This window comes from Macadamia integrifolia, chromosome 5, assembly GCF_013358625.1.
Source record: "Macadamia integrifolia cultivar HAES 741 chromosome 5, SCU_Mint_v3, whole genome shotgun sequence".
Lineage (NCBI taxonomy): Eukaryota > Viridiplantae > Streptophyta > Magnoliopsida > Proteales > Proteaceae > Macadamia > Macadamia integrifolia.
In genome coordinates this window covers 32,368,880-32,383,468 of record NC_056561.1, presented here as the reverse complement: position 1 = coordinate 32,383,468, position 14,589 = coordinate 32,368,880, and the positions used below count along the sequence as shown (strand labels likewise).

General features: G+C 37.9%; 1 protein-coding gene across 3 annotated transcripts in view; it reads left to right on the top strand.

Annotated features, from left to right (window-relative positions):
- The first annotated feature begins 6,763 nt into the window (after nt 1–6,763).
- LOC122079880 (histidinol dehydrogenase, chloroplastic) overlaps nt 6,764–14,589 on the top strand; it is a 9,645-nt gene continuing 1,819 nt past the window's right edge. Inside the window, exons 1-13 of one of the 3 annotated variants that reach the window (XM_042646642.1) lie at nt 6,764–7,179; nt 9,425–9,571; nt 9,972–10,090; nt 10,230–10,282; nt 10,439–10,511; nt 10,772–10,873; nt 10,964–11,065; nt 11,158–11,229; nt 11,309–11,371; nt 11,473–11,514; nt 12,232–12,291; nt 12,453–12,563; nt 14,225–14,395. In XM_042646642.1, coding sequence (XP_042502576.1) covers nt 9,445–9,571; nt 9,972–10,090; nt 10,230–10,282; nt 10,439–10,511; nt 10,772–10,873; nt 10,964–11,065; nt 11,158–11,229; nt 11,309–11,371; nt 11,473–11,514; nt 12,232–12,291; nt 12,453–12,563; nt 14,225–14,395 — 1,095 coding nt within the window. In that variant the 5' untranslated portion in view covers nt 6,764–7,179; nt 9,425–9,444. Of the gene's footprint in view, nt 7,180–9,414; nt 9,572–9,971; nt 10,091–10,229; nt 10,283–10,438; nt 10,512–10,771; nt 10,874–10,963; nt 11,066–11,157; nt 11,230–11,308; nt 11,372–11,472; nt 11,515–12,231; nt 12,292–12,452; nt 12,564–14,224; nt 14,396–14,589 lie in introns of all 3 variants that reach the window. The other 2 variants (XM_042646643.1, XM_042646644.1) reach the window with 2 other exon arrangements.

Here is a 14,589-nt window from a genome sequence, read left to right as displayed (position 1 = left end):
ATCAAAAAAAAATTTATCATTGATTATGATTAAAATAGCAAAACACTAATATTTAGAGTAATAAGAGCACAATTTAATGTATCTCGAACTTGACACTAATAAGTGCAAAATTTAATTAATGAATATGAGCTAACTTAAAGTGATTTTTTATAGATATAATTTTGAAAACTTGACATGATCCAAAGATCAAAGGAAATGATATGATTTCCAAGTCCCAAATCTTCTTTATAAGAAAAAAAAAGTCAAAAGTCATAGGTAAAGTTCCAAAATTGAATTGATACCTGCACATATTAATTGTTGAACAATGAATCATCCCACGAAGATTTCAATATCACATCAACTGGTGTGTGAATATTATTCCCTTATTAAAATATAAGAGGGTTCTTTGAGCAAATTGCTAAAGATAAGCGCATCAATGAAGTCGGTTAAAACGGTATCAAGTATTAAAGGGCAGCAAGGTCATTTCATACAAGAAGATGAGAGATAAACACAAAAGTGCTAGGCCCTAGGAACCTTTTCTCTAAAAATATATATCGTTTTTGGGCGACAACTCTCTATCCAGAGGTGCACATATATGTTTTTGAGGTGACAGTTCTTTATCCTATAGCAGAGTGCAGAACACCTTATCCTCTCGCCTTTGGGCAATAAATTCATTTCACGCCAGAGGATAGAAACAAAGAGCAAAGGTGTTGGTGCATCCTCTGTTCCCAAACAGAGAACATTGTCCCATCTATGTTTTTGTTGCGTAGGATCACTATGCCAACGGCATGGAATGAGATCCCCACAATTAACCAATAGAACTCATGGGAGAGGGCACCACGTAAATCGTTAGTGAGAGAGAATGTCAAGAGGAGAGAGAGATTCCACACTATCAATGTGGGGTTTCTTTCCGACAATAATATCTTATTAGAAGCTTCTGATATTTGGTTTGGACTAATAACTCAGATTTGCAAATGATCCTATTTATTTATTTGTTATAATGTAAAAGAATTTTTTTGGGAAAAAAATAACAGCATTATAAAACCTTTCTTTGAGAGGGAACTGATATGATATAATACATTTTCCATGCCAAAGAAGGTGTACCTTTATTTAATGATCCTTGAGTTGGAATCATTTACCTTCATTTCATATTTATGATCTAATGTAGAATATTTAGTTCTATTTTATTGTTGTGCGTTAGGAGAAAGGAGAACGATCATTGCTGATGGTTTATAGCTTCGCCGTTAACTTTTATTAGGTCAATGACTCAATGTGTTTTCATGTAAAAACCTCATAAAAGGAAATATTTTCAAGTAAAACCAACCCTAATTTTATATTGATGTTGTTGCTGTTGGAATCTAAATTGCTGCACTATGGAGGACCTACACACAAAAGATGGAATAAGGACCTTACCAGAAAAAAAAAAAAAAAGAAGGAAGAAGTAAAGCCTAAGGTGGATTTCTAGGGGGATTTTCTGATGCTTAGGTCAGATCCATGCAACAATAATATTATGAGATGAGATGTAGAAAGCAATAAAACCTATAATGCAAATCTTTGGACAATTCATGCAATGTCTTAAAATGCATCAAGAATTCATTGGTGGGCTATTTTTATGTATATTAAATGTTACCTAGAATATGTGGTTTTATTCAAAAACAAATGAAGCCCCAACCAATTTACCCAAAAATGGAGATCACCATGCACAAATATGTAATGCAAATATTTATGCACTCCACGTGCTTTTAAATTGTTGGAAAATATTTGTCAAAAAAAAAAAAAAAAAAAATCCACAACATCAAAATGCAACTTCCTCTCACATGATTTTTTTTTTCTCTCTCTCTTACTCTAAATATGTAGGTCAATGTACGTGTTACATTTTCAAAACAATCATTAGTGTGATGTGCAAATTCCCTCCTACAGTGATTGTGTGGGGAACTCTCTCTTGTGAATAAATTTTGGAGTGAGAAAGCCCTGCTAATTTGGTCTAGGCAACACTAGCGCACGGGTCCAATGGGCAATGGGAGGAAGCGCAAGAGTATTTTCAAAACAATCATTAGTGTGATGTGCAAATTCCCTCCTACAGTGATTGTGTGGGGAACTCTCTCTTGTGAATAAATTTTGGAGTGACAAAACCCTGCTAATTTGGTCTAGGCAATACTAGCGCACGGGTCCAATGGGCAATGGGAGGAAGCGCAAGAGTATTTTCAAAGCACGAGGCATGCAAGGGTGTAGCATGGACTTTTCATGCTTGCCTAGTCACCCATGTCTAGGCGTAGGCAACACCAAACTGATATGATTCATTCTCCCTTAGTTTTGGGAAAAATGTTTTAGAAGGGAAGTGTGGTCTTTGCTCTCAAATACATAGGGGCAAATTAATCGGCTCACCCCCTCATGAAAGGGAAAATGACTATTCTATGGATGTTTTCTCGTGTGATTTCATTGGCACTTATGCACGCATAGGAATTACACCCCCATAGAAGACACACTTCCCCTTAATTTTGAGGAAAAATAACCTTTGTATGACATTTTTTTTTTTCTTAGGCATCATCCAAACACAGTCCCTCATAGAACAAGGGTTTCTAGTAGGAAGCAAGAACTAGGAATTTCCAACTTTCGGGGTTTGATCTTCATGCTTTTTCAATATTCATCATATATATAATTCATATTCAACGAATTTTTGAGCCATCATCGTGTCAGGGTTTAATTTATTGGGCAAGAGAACACTACCCTATTGGTACACACGCCAACGTAGAGGCCAATGAGAGGACCCACATAAGCTTTAGCACCCTACAATTGGGGCAACACGGGCACACAAGTGGGTAGCGTTCTTTTTTGGATCAAGCTTCTCTCTTGAATGGTGATTGCCCAGGTCTTGCCCATAGTTACATGGACAATCAATACGTGTCCAGGCGGTGAACCAACGGCTCTCAATGCGGCGCCTCTGTTTTGATCGATAGAAACACAACCTTTGGATACCGCTTAGACACATATCGATCGTTGGGGGATCATCGCTCAGAAGTAGGGGTGTCAATTCCAGACCCACACCAGTAGGATCGACTGAGCCCGACATGTTTATAGTCTGACCTAGACCGACATGATTAATAAACGTGTTTGAGCCCGACACGTTTATAAACAGGTAGTATAAGACGGTGCAACCACCTAGCCCAACATGCGCCAAACCGGCTCAACACATTTACATACCTGACTTGAACCCAATTCTTTTAATCCTGACCCCTTTAATACTACTTGTATTGTTTTTTTTTTTTTTTTTTTTTTTTTTTTTTTTTTTTTTTTTAAATACTATTTGTATCTAATGCTAAGGCTAGGCGATATGTACACTTGAGATGGTGGTGATTGTTATGTGAACATTCATATTTTTTAAGCATAGTTTAATTGATTTGAATTTGCTAAACTTGGATTGTGTAAACATAGTTTAATTGATTCAAGTTCCATGAGTTAAATACTAAGTATCATAGTAACTTAGCTGCTTTGCCCATTTTTGGTTTAATCCATTTTAACTACGGGATATTTCTTTGTTATGCCCATCTTTGTCTCATTTTATTGGTATTTCTCTTCAAGCACATTTAATAGACCAACTTTAAAGAGGGCTCGTTTAAAACCCGTTTAAAGTTAAACCCAATTATCAACCCAATTATCAATCGTACCATGCCCATTTATCAATCGTTAAGGCCCAGTCAAGGCCCATTTATGGCAGCCCGATTAGAGCCCGATACTGATCAACCCAATTATCAATCGTACCATGCCCACTCTAGCTAAGCCCGTTTAGCTAAATGGGCGTTCACGGTGCATCCCTAAAAATTGGTCGAGCCTGATTAAGTCCGACTTGTTATTTTATGGTTGTCTTTGTTGACAACCCGGCCACATGACAGTGATGACGTGGCCAGTTTGGGTGACATGGATGGAAATGATGATGTGTAAGTGTCTAATGTCACCGATGAGATAACATAGCATCATGGTATGCATAGAGTGGTTTGATACATCCTTAGTAGGTGGTGTGGGTTTTTTTTATCAAAACTGACAAAATTAGCCTATTTATATTCGAAGGAATTTTCGGTAGTGAAAATGACATTTTTTGAAGATTGTTTATCATGAAAAAGATAGATTGTAATTTATATAGTCCAGTGCATCTGATTTTGTCGCATTCCGATACCATATGAAGAAGTTACGGCATTTGTAGCAGTCAAGAGCAATTTCAGTATTGAAGATAATTTTTTTAAATGAAGTGTTCTCCATGTAACAATATGACAAAAACCCGATATTTCCAACGGTTCTGATTTTATCACGTTCCGATTCCATATAAGCGTCATTGAAAATGATTAGGGGCATTTTGATCTTTTTATATGGCTGATTCAGATGATTGGGTCTTCTGAAAAGTCGTAGAGCATCCAATCACGGTTCCAATGCACTTTGTTTCATCTCGATTGGATATCATATGAAAAAGTTATGTGTTTTTGTGAAGCCAATTTGAAAATTCAAACCGAAAATTCAGTAGTTGCTCTCGATGTTGGGTGGATTTTTTGGAATTTATTTTTTAAATTTGAAGGGCTTTCGTGTAGTTTCAAGATTTTGAAGGTATGAGTTGCAGGGGGTCTTTAAGCACTGAAATATATGGAGGCAGGGGCTTGATTGTAATAAAAGAGATTATAGAGTTGTATACTGGAGGGTTTAGATGAAACCACGTAAGCCTTATTCTCATTTAATGGCTTATGAACATAGGTGCTGACGAGACGGTTTAGATTCTAGTGTGAAGATCCTCATTGGTGAAGTGCATCGGAAATCATGGTGTGGTGCCTCACCATATTGAGTCTTGATTGTGTGTAGCGCATGAGCATATAATCTATAAAGATATTCTCCATATATTGATCTGAGCCAATCATATTAGATCTGTTATGATCTAACGGTCAAGATCGATGGATGTCATGATAATGTCGACGATCGGTGATCGACAACGTGTCTAACAATGTCAGCGCATATGTTATGATGATGTCATCTTTGACTTTGTAAGATTCAAATCTTATGGTTTAGATCTATTGTCCGTTGGTTTAATCGAACCATTTATATTATAATATATTTTAGATGAGATATACGGTCAGATTTCACCCATGTTGCGCGCGCCACCAGCGTAGCCTACACCACTACTACAATATTCCATTTTGAATGTTCTAGTTGATCCAACTTGAAATGGCCATATCTCCCTCATCTTAACTCCGATTTGGGTGATTCAAGTTGGAGATTCTTCATCTCTCCGAGTTCTACACACCAGACAGAAGAAATCAGGCAGGGGGTTGGTGAGGTGGTAAAAAAAATGAGTTGAAACTCATGGAAGGCTAAGGGTATGAATGAAAGATTTATATCCTCTTGCACTTGATCCATAGCCCCCATTAGATGCATAGGAACCTGCTCGAAACCAAGGCAGCAAACTCTATTGGTTGTTGCCAAGAGAAAGAAAAAGAAAATCGAAGAGAAGAGCGAAGAGGGAAATATATAAGAAGTTTTTCCCTCTCTTTGTGTGTGTCTTTAATGTCTCTCAAGAAAGATTTTCTCAAATCCAATTAATGGAGTTTGATGGTTCTTGTTGATAATAATGCTTTTCATTAAAGCTTTATATACAAGGAATACTAGAAGATGAGAAGTAGATAGAGAGAGAGGAGTGTGTGTGTGTGTGAATATGAATGCCATTGTTGCTCCATGAAAGTAAAGACAATGAAAAAATAAATAAGAAGAATAATAATCTAGAATTTGGTTATTGTGAGTTGCTTTAAAAAACCGAAGTGCCAACCGGGGTTAAAGCATTGGCTGCACCGAGGCAACATGGTTGTGGTCCGCATCAAGTGGAGATCGAAATTATTGCATCTTCGACGATTACCCCTTGCCAAGGTAATCTCACTTTTGCTAAATTTTCATTATTATAAATCATTGTAGGTAAGATGTTTGATAAAATACCTAAGTGATAGTTGTAATCTATTTGAAGGAAGTTTGCATCTATGAGTGTTTCACTATAGGGCATTGTTATAAGCCTAACTTTATTTTTTATTGGTGTTCAGTGGATGCTGGACACAGGGGTTTTGTGTTTCTTGGTAGTTACAACTACCTAAACCTATTTGCCTTGGGTGCGGCCTCTCATATCATTCTGAAAAAACTAAGGTGAAGACCTAGCCATTGTATGTCATTGGTGGAAACTGTGAATGTGTTCCCTTGGCTGTGGGTGCAGTTATAATTAATATCGAGTAAATGCTGAGTCTGACAGTGGGCATTACTCCGTGCATGTAGGTAACTGGGCGAAACACGTAAAATTTATGTTGTGAATATGTATGCTCATATTTGTATTGTGGATTGGAGTGCTTGGCTGCATAATGGGTGTGTATATTTGGTAGACCTGACCACTTGGTGGTGTAGTGTGGATGTGTATAACGTATATGAAAGTGATTACCGGTGTGTGATTTCTGAGACAGCTCTAGGCAGCAATACAATTTATGTGAGTAAGTTCCGTGCAACAATAAGAATGGTCAGTAGTATACATAGTAGTTCTGGACAGCATCAGTAGACTGTGCTGTTGAAGTACAATTAGTGATTGCCACATTAGGGATACAGCTGAAAAATGAAAAAATATTTGACACACTGATTCACCCTCCTCTCAATGTCAATCGGGACCCAACACGACTGAGACTGGCATGGCGTGACCGCATGACACCCCTACGGGCCCTACTATGGAGAGTTTGATCCTTTTTTTATATTTACCTTTGTATAGGTTGAGGGGAAAAAACAAAAAAAACACAAAAAAAAACAAAAAAAACAAAAAAACGAAAAAACAAAAAACCCAAAACTCATCGCCCTCGCCGATAGAGAACCCTTGGGACTGCCCCCCCATAATCTTCTCCGACTCCGTTCCCGTTTGAGCTCAGCGGTGGCCGGTGAGTCTTCCTTTAAGGCTGAAGCTTGATAACCCTGCCCCATTCGTCTTCTCCGTCTCCGTTCCCGATTAATTGTAGCAGCGATTGCACACTGTTCCAAGGCGATAGTTGGGCCAGCGATTACACACTGTTCGTCTTCTTCTTCTCTGTCTCCGTTCGTCCAGAGATTGCGGCGGCGGGAACACATCTGAGGTTATTGCTCCCCTGCCCACTTCTTCTTCTCCGTCTCTATTCGGCCAGCAAGTCTCTGTCTTTTCCTTCTCCATCTGTAAGTATTTTCTCAGCCTTTTATTGTCTGATTTTTGTCTCTGTTTGCTTGCATTCATGAGTTTTTTTTGTTTGTTTCCCGATTAAATGTTCGTCTTTGTTTACTGTGTTTTACTTTGCATTTTTTTTCTTTTTCTTTTGGGTGTTCCATTACATGGCATTGTGTGAGTTGTTCATTTTCAGGGTTTCATCTCTTGGTTGACTGTCGAAACTTAGTATATGATATTATAACAAAGCTATCAGAATTTCCAAGTGAAGGCAAAGACTGAAAATTGTTCAACTTGATTCGAATTGTCTTGATGATGAGATCAATAGAAGGTCATGCTTAATCCTATACCTTAAGGCTCCACTTGAATTCTATAGCCCCTCTCCCTTTTCTTTCTCATCACTGGGGTGGTCATGCTTAATCCTATACCTTAAGGCTCCACTTGTGTTCTATAGCCCCTCTCCCTTTTCTTTCTCACCCCTGGGGTGGTCAGGGGATAGCATAGCATTTCCTCTTCCAGTTTCAGATACTTTGGCTGGTCCACTGTTGCTTATTCTTTTCCCTGTCTGATCCTTGTGTGCTTCTGCAAACTATTGATTTTGGGTGGAAGTGGCTTTGTTTCCACTTTGCATATTATTAATAACGTATGCTGACTGAACAAGGACAGGAATTGGGAACCAGATATTAGTTTAGCGTAATATTTGTTAAATGATAATCTTATGTGATGTAATAGGGGATATTATCATGTCTTTATTTCAGTTGAGGCTTCCTTTTGATAAAATCATTGTCTACATGCTATTATATATATTTTTTATTAGGTGGTGCATGTCTGTTACATAGTGAATATATGGCCTTATTTTTGTTTACGTAGCACCCGTATTTACACATATTAAACATGTACTGTATCATTTCCGTATGTGTTTTATTACGCCACATTTGTTAAAAGTATTATTTCCGTTTGAGCTGTTCGTATCCGTACCCGTTTTATTACCATTCCTGAACTTACTAAGTCAATAACAAGTAAGCGAAATCTGATACCACTTAATGTAGGACTAGATTTGACAAACCAAACTAGACCCAATACTGCAAGAACTTATAAACCAAAGAACAACCATAATTACCCAAATAAATCAAGCACAGTATGGTAGTAAAAACCGAGATAACAGAATATGACAGTTGCAATCGATTTCAACAACTCAGAAATTCTGAAACAGAATAACAGCCAAGGGTTTAGGGGCTGAACTCATCAACTAACAAGCATAAAAAGTGAAGTATATGATCAGCAACCAGTAACAACACACAGTACCAAGAGAATCAGAATTCTGGGCAGGAAACAGAATCGGCCAGAATAGGAGACTTTCCAGATTTCACAATCGGCTGGTCTGATTATGCTCAGATTATTAGTGAGCCTCCTTCTAGATGAGACTATCACTCGATCCAAAATTCAAGGCCATCAGATGGCTGCAACTCTCAGAACAGAGACGGGCAACAGGATGGAAATCTGAAATTCTAAACCCAGAATTTGGAAAAAAAAAAACCAACAGATCTCTTACCTGAATCGAAGGGCCTTGTAGAATAAGAAGAAGAAAACTTGAAGAAGAAAAAGAACACTTGAAGAGACCTCTTGGACTTCACGCCGCAAAGAGTCAATTGGATCAAACACCAATTCCTTCAGCCTTGATCAAACACAAGACAACTCTTCATGAAGAAGACAATAGCGAAAACCATTAATTTTTTTATCAAAATCATTATAGGCTTTTAATAGTCTCCTCTTCTTTATTTATAATGTTAATGGGGGAGGGAATTACAAAATAGAAGGTTCCTCAAAAAGGAAACCAAATATTCTCCTAATACAATAGTTACTAAAAACTGAAATTAGAAACTAGTTGAAAAAGGAAACTAACTACTAATGACTTGACTTAATTAATAACTTGACTCCTAAGGAAACAAATATAACTCAAATCAAGCCTAACTAAAAAGGAAACTAATGAAAATGGAAACTAACTAGTAATCCCGTATTCAATCTTAGACCCCCCCTTTTAGACCCATAAAAGTGGTCTATTACACTCAAAACACATGGGATCAAAGGCCCAACATGTATGGAACCCAACCCTAAGTTTATTCCTAATAAAACAAACCTATTTTGGTAATTAATCTTCATCACTGTATTTTCTGTTACAGTTGGTTTGGTTTGAATTTGATGAGAGTCTGCTACTGCTAGACATGCCTTAGAGAACTTAGTTATATCAGTTATTGGTAGGTTTTGAAGGTAGGTGGTGAATGGAAGTTCAACTTTTATCGTTCAAGCAGAGTTGCTCTTTGATTGGTCCAAACGCAACGACTGGCCAGTTTCTTGTAATTGGTTCCCCGAAGAATTTACATCATTGGTGTTATCATTTCGGGTCAGGTATCATTTTTTTGTTTACTTCTTGCATTTCTGGGTTTATTTTTCTATAATAACTGAGTAGTTTTTATTGTACATTTTCTCTTGTTTTCTACTCAGTAAGTTGCAGAAAATTTTCCCCGGAGATTTAAGTAGAGATCGTACGACTTGATTACCATACCTCAACATTTTTAATCACTTTGTTTCAGAGTATTTTTTTTCCTTGCATGATGTCACCCATTTGTGCTAAGAAAATTGTTTTCTTATTGTATAGATTCCAGGGTTTGAAAAATTTTTCTTCCATTTTATATATTGTTCTTCGAAAATTGATGGACCTCATTTTGGGAAATGCAAACTGTGTTATTCTTGTACTTACGATGTGGTGTCAATCTCTCTTTAATTTTCTTCTTGTTCCTTGTTACAGGATCAAAGTATAAAATCAAGTGCGCTATGAAGTCTTATAAGTTGTCGGAGTTGTCTCGGACTGAGGTTGATAGCCTCAAGGCTCGTCCTCGTATTGATTTCTCTAAAATTTTTAGTACGGTGAGCTTTATTCTTCCCTCCTCAAATGTCTTTTCTCTGTTGTTGAGCTTTAAAAGTTGCTTTCACCTCATATAGAACGGCTGAACGTGAGAATTTGTTTTGCTTCTCCCTTGACTGAATCCGGTGCTCATACTCTCAGGTACACCCAATTGTTGACGATGTACGCAGTAGAGGCGACGCTGCAGTGATAGAGTTGGTGCTCCTTTAATTATCTCTTGCAATATTGCTTTTTTATTCTCTCTCTCTCTCTCTCTCTCTCTCTCTCTCTCTCTATTTATCTTCTTCCAGCCTGCATCTGTAATGAGGAGATTGGTACTGAGATTGTGTTAATATTGTTTTTTCTGGTAGTTACACTGCACGTTTTGACAAAGTGGAATTGGATAACATAGTTGAATATGTTTCTGATCTTCCAGATCCTGAGGTAGGCCATCTTGCCTTCGTCTGGTTTGTGTGGCATCCTCCTCCCTCCACCCATTGGCTTCTTTATGATCAGACAATTTCGTCTGATGGTAGCATCCTTAACACGACTAAGCCTTATCCCAGATAAATGGGTATGGCTATTGATGTTAGCCATGTTGTATTAAACATACTTATTTTACCTTTTACATGACTCATTTGGTTGAGAAATGTGCTTCCTGCTGACCTTCTTGAAAAACATTCTTTTCCATTGCTCAATGACAGCTTGATCCAGCTGTGAGAGAAGCATTTGATGTGGCATATGACAATATACATGCATTTCATGTTGCACAAAAGGCTGCAGAGATGGAAGTTGAAAACATGAGAGTGAGTATCACTGGTTAGTGATGCATGGTTGTAGCAGTTATATTACTCTTTTATCTTATTAGCAACTTTCTGTGCAATGAAATTGGTCAGGGTGTTAGATGCAAAAGGGTAGCGAGGTGCATTGCTTCTGTGGGTCTCTATGTTCCTGGAGGCACTGCAGTTTTACCTTCAACGGCTTTGATGCTTTCAATAGTATGTTCATTCTTTATATTGTAATGTTTATTATGAATGTTGATGTCTAGGTGACCAGATCTGATTGACATTTGATTTATTCTGTACGCTAGCCTGCACATATTGCCGGGTGCAAAACTGTTGTTCTTGCAACTCCCCCAGGCCACGATGGCAGCATCTGCAAGGTATTGCTTGTGTCCGTTCAGAAGGTTTGTTGTGCCATTCCTAATTGTAAATTGAAAGCTAAGCATTGTAACTCTTCAGGAGGTGCTTTATTGTGCTAAGAAAGCTGGTGTTACTCATATACTTAAAGCTGGGGGAGCTCAGGTCTAAATTTTGGAATCTTCCACCATTCTTCATTTCAGAATGCTAGTTTTCCTTTTGTGTTTTGCTTTGAGTGGATTTGCTGATGATCATTGGTTTTGCAGGCCATTTCAGCCATGGCATGGGGAACTGCATCTTGCCCTAAGGTACAGGTTTTCTTTATCTGTGGTTATTTCTTTTATTGACAAAGCTTATTATTGGGAAGGACAACAATATAAAAGTAAAAGACATGCACCTTAATAAAAGAAAATCTAGGAAAAATGTCAAATAGGATAAACCTCAATATAGATCTCTGCCTTCCTACCCCATACTGGTCCACTGTGGAGTATACAGATTGCTGCATCCAATAGAACAAGGTGTTCACTGAAGGACATGACAAACTGGATCTGAGATCATGTGGGCAAATCTTATTAGAATCACACGTTAGTTAACCAGCCATCAGCAAGGCTGCGGTTCCTTTCCAAGTAATACAAAACAATCTGATAAATGGGGATGGTTAGGATTATCTAATTTGGTGGCTGTTGGGTTTAGAGATTGTGGCTCCAACACTTCTGCCTGTTGCCCAAGCTTGTGTTTCAAATTATACGAAGGGAGGTCAAACATGCATCTCGTGCTGCTTTTCTCTCTCTCTCTCTCTCTCTCTCTCCCTCCAGTGAAGTGAATAGCTCTCGAAAATATGTTTACAGGGAATAAAGTGCTAAGAGCTGTTTTTCTCATACCAGAAAAGCTATGCAAGTTTTATTGAAATGGATTCAAGTCAACCATATTTGGAAATATGGTTACTTTGAAATGTGGGCTTTGTCATGAAATCCAATAAATATTCTTCTCTCTGTGATGTCAGTTAGTTTGGTCATAATTTGCAGGTGGAGAAGATTTTTGGACCAGGAAATCAGTATGTCACAGCTGCCAAAATGATTCTGCAAGTATGTTTTCTTTTGTTGGTTGTAGACACTGATACTTGTTGTATTTACTATCAATCTAGATGTCTACTTGGGTTTTACACTTGATTCCTTGCAGAATGATTCTTATAATATGCATTTGATAACTCAGGGGCTTCACTCCTTTGTCTGCTTTCCTTATGCAGAACAGTGAAGCTATGGTTTCAATTGACATGCCTGCGGGCCCATCAGAAGTTCTGGTCATTGCTGACAAACATGCCAACCCGGTCCATATAGCTGCAGACTTACTTTCTCAGGTGTTAATCATTCTGTTGTTATATATTTCTAGTTTTTTAGGGTATTGTTCAGAAGTTGCAGCTTGTTTTTGTTAACAGTTTCCTTTATATGACCTTTTAACTTTTCTCCAAAATTCTAGCCAGTGGATTTAGTTGGACAGAGACTTAGGTTTGGTATACCTATAAGTATAATAAAATTGTCCTAAAGGTTTGATGGAATTTGATGAATTTTAATTTGTATCTGGTTTTTCAATTTTATTCTTCCTAACCTCCCCTTCCTCCCCCACCCCACACCCCCCTCCCGAAAAAAAAAGAAAAAAGAAAGGAAAAGTGAAAATGGGTTAGCAGGCCTTGTTGCTAAGCCTAGTCATGTGGGTTTCTTGATTTGTGCCATTTGGACAAATAACCGTGCCAAATTGACTGTTGGATATATTGGCCAACCCCTAAGTTACTCCCCTGTCAAATATGGTGGCCTGTTACAATCATAGGGCTCCATATGGAGGCATATGACTTTTTTCCAACAGGCTTACTTTTCTTTTGTGTTTGATTTTGCATATAGTTTGGGGCTGCAGCTTTTTGGGCAGATAAGCTATGGTCAGCCCCTGGGTTCCAAATAATCTGCCACATGGCAGATATAGCTAAAGTGTTAGTAGGCTTAGCAAAATCCTTGCTGGTGCTGCTAATGCTCATTGTAATATCTAAGAGGAACGAAGGTGGTGGTGGGGAGGAATAGTGAAGTGGGGAAGGATTCATGCTCATCTTTGGGAAACCTCTTGCCCCTTTTAAGTCAAAACAATGGACACACGTTGGGGTCCTACATTTTATCAGGGAAAAAGGATATTCCTTCTGTCGAAGTTCACTTTTGGGGATAGATGACTTTCTTTTATTTTCTTTCTTTTTTAGCTTTGTCCCTAGGGCTTGTATATTTCTCCTTCTTTCTTTCTCTTGGTAATGAATTTTTTATTCACCCCCACCCCCCAAAAAAAAAGGTTCAGTTTTAGGGGGACTTTAAAGGAGTTCAACCACTTGTTTTTCAATGATGTTTCTGCTAATTGAGTATCTACAGTGGCCGTATCATGTAACGATTGTTGTGCAAAACTTTAATGTTTTTTGGATTGTTATATTTACTTTCAAATATTTTCAAAGAGAAGTTGAAGATATTGATAATTCTGTTGGATATTTCTAGTCAAATCACAATTGGGCACCCATCAGCCTAGAGTTAAATTTCAAGTTTTGGAATGTGTCTAATACTTTGGTTGCTTGGCCGTTGGCTACAGGGTGAGCTTGATCTGTTGTCATACTTGACTGTGGGCCATCAATGTTATAAAATTCAGCATATTTAGAATATTCGCTGAACTTGACATTTGGTTTCACAAGAAACTTAAATTAAATGACTGTCGACATATAAGGTGCAATGTTATATTATTCAGAAAAATACCAAAATTTCGCTGAAAACATTTTGGTTTCAGCAGGGGGTGAAATGGCCTAAAATACCGAAATTTTGAACCTTGTAGGCCATGGACTCTGCTCATAGCCTTAACCTTGAGGTAATTGGTCAAATCATGTGTTCTGAGCCCTAACATCCCAAGCAGAAAAACATAAACAAATAAGAAAGAAAAAAAGAAGTAAATTTCCTGGTCCTGTTTCTGAATTTTCTAACGCTTATTCTTTTCTTTCATTAGGCAGAGCATGGTCCTGATAGTCAGGTTGTTCTTGTAATTGCCGGTGATGGTGTGGATGTGGGAGCCATTGAGAAGGAAATCAGCAGACAATGTGAGAGCCTTCCCAGGGGAGACTTTGCTTCAAAAGCACTAAGCCACAGTTTCACTGTGTTTGCCCGTGATATGGTCGAGGTTAGTGGGCACTTCCTAGCTGATCTCTTTCTTAAAGGTCCTAGATTTTGTATCAACACAGAACAAAATGAAAAGCATATATTTTGAGATTTTTATTTCTTTTCTTGGAATTCCTTTCTCTTGACAAATTTCGGGAAGAACTGCAGTTAATACAGGTTTATGAATCTTCTCATGCAATCCTCTCTCCCCACCCC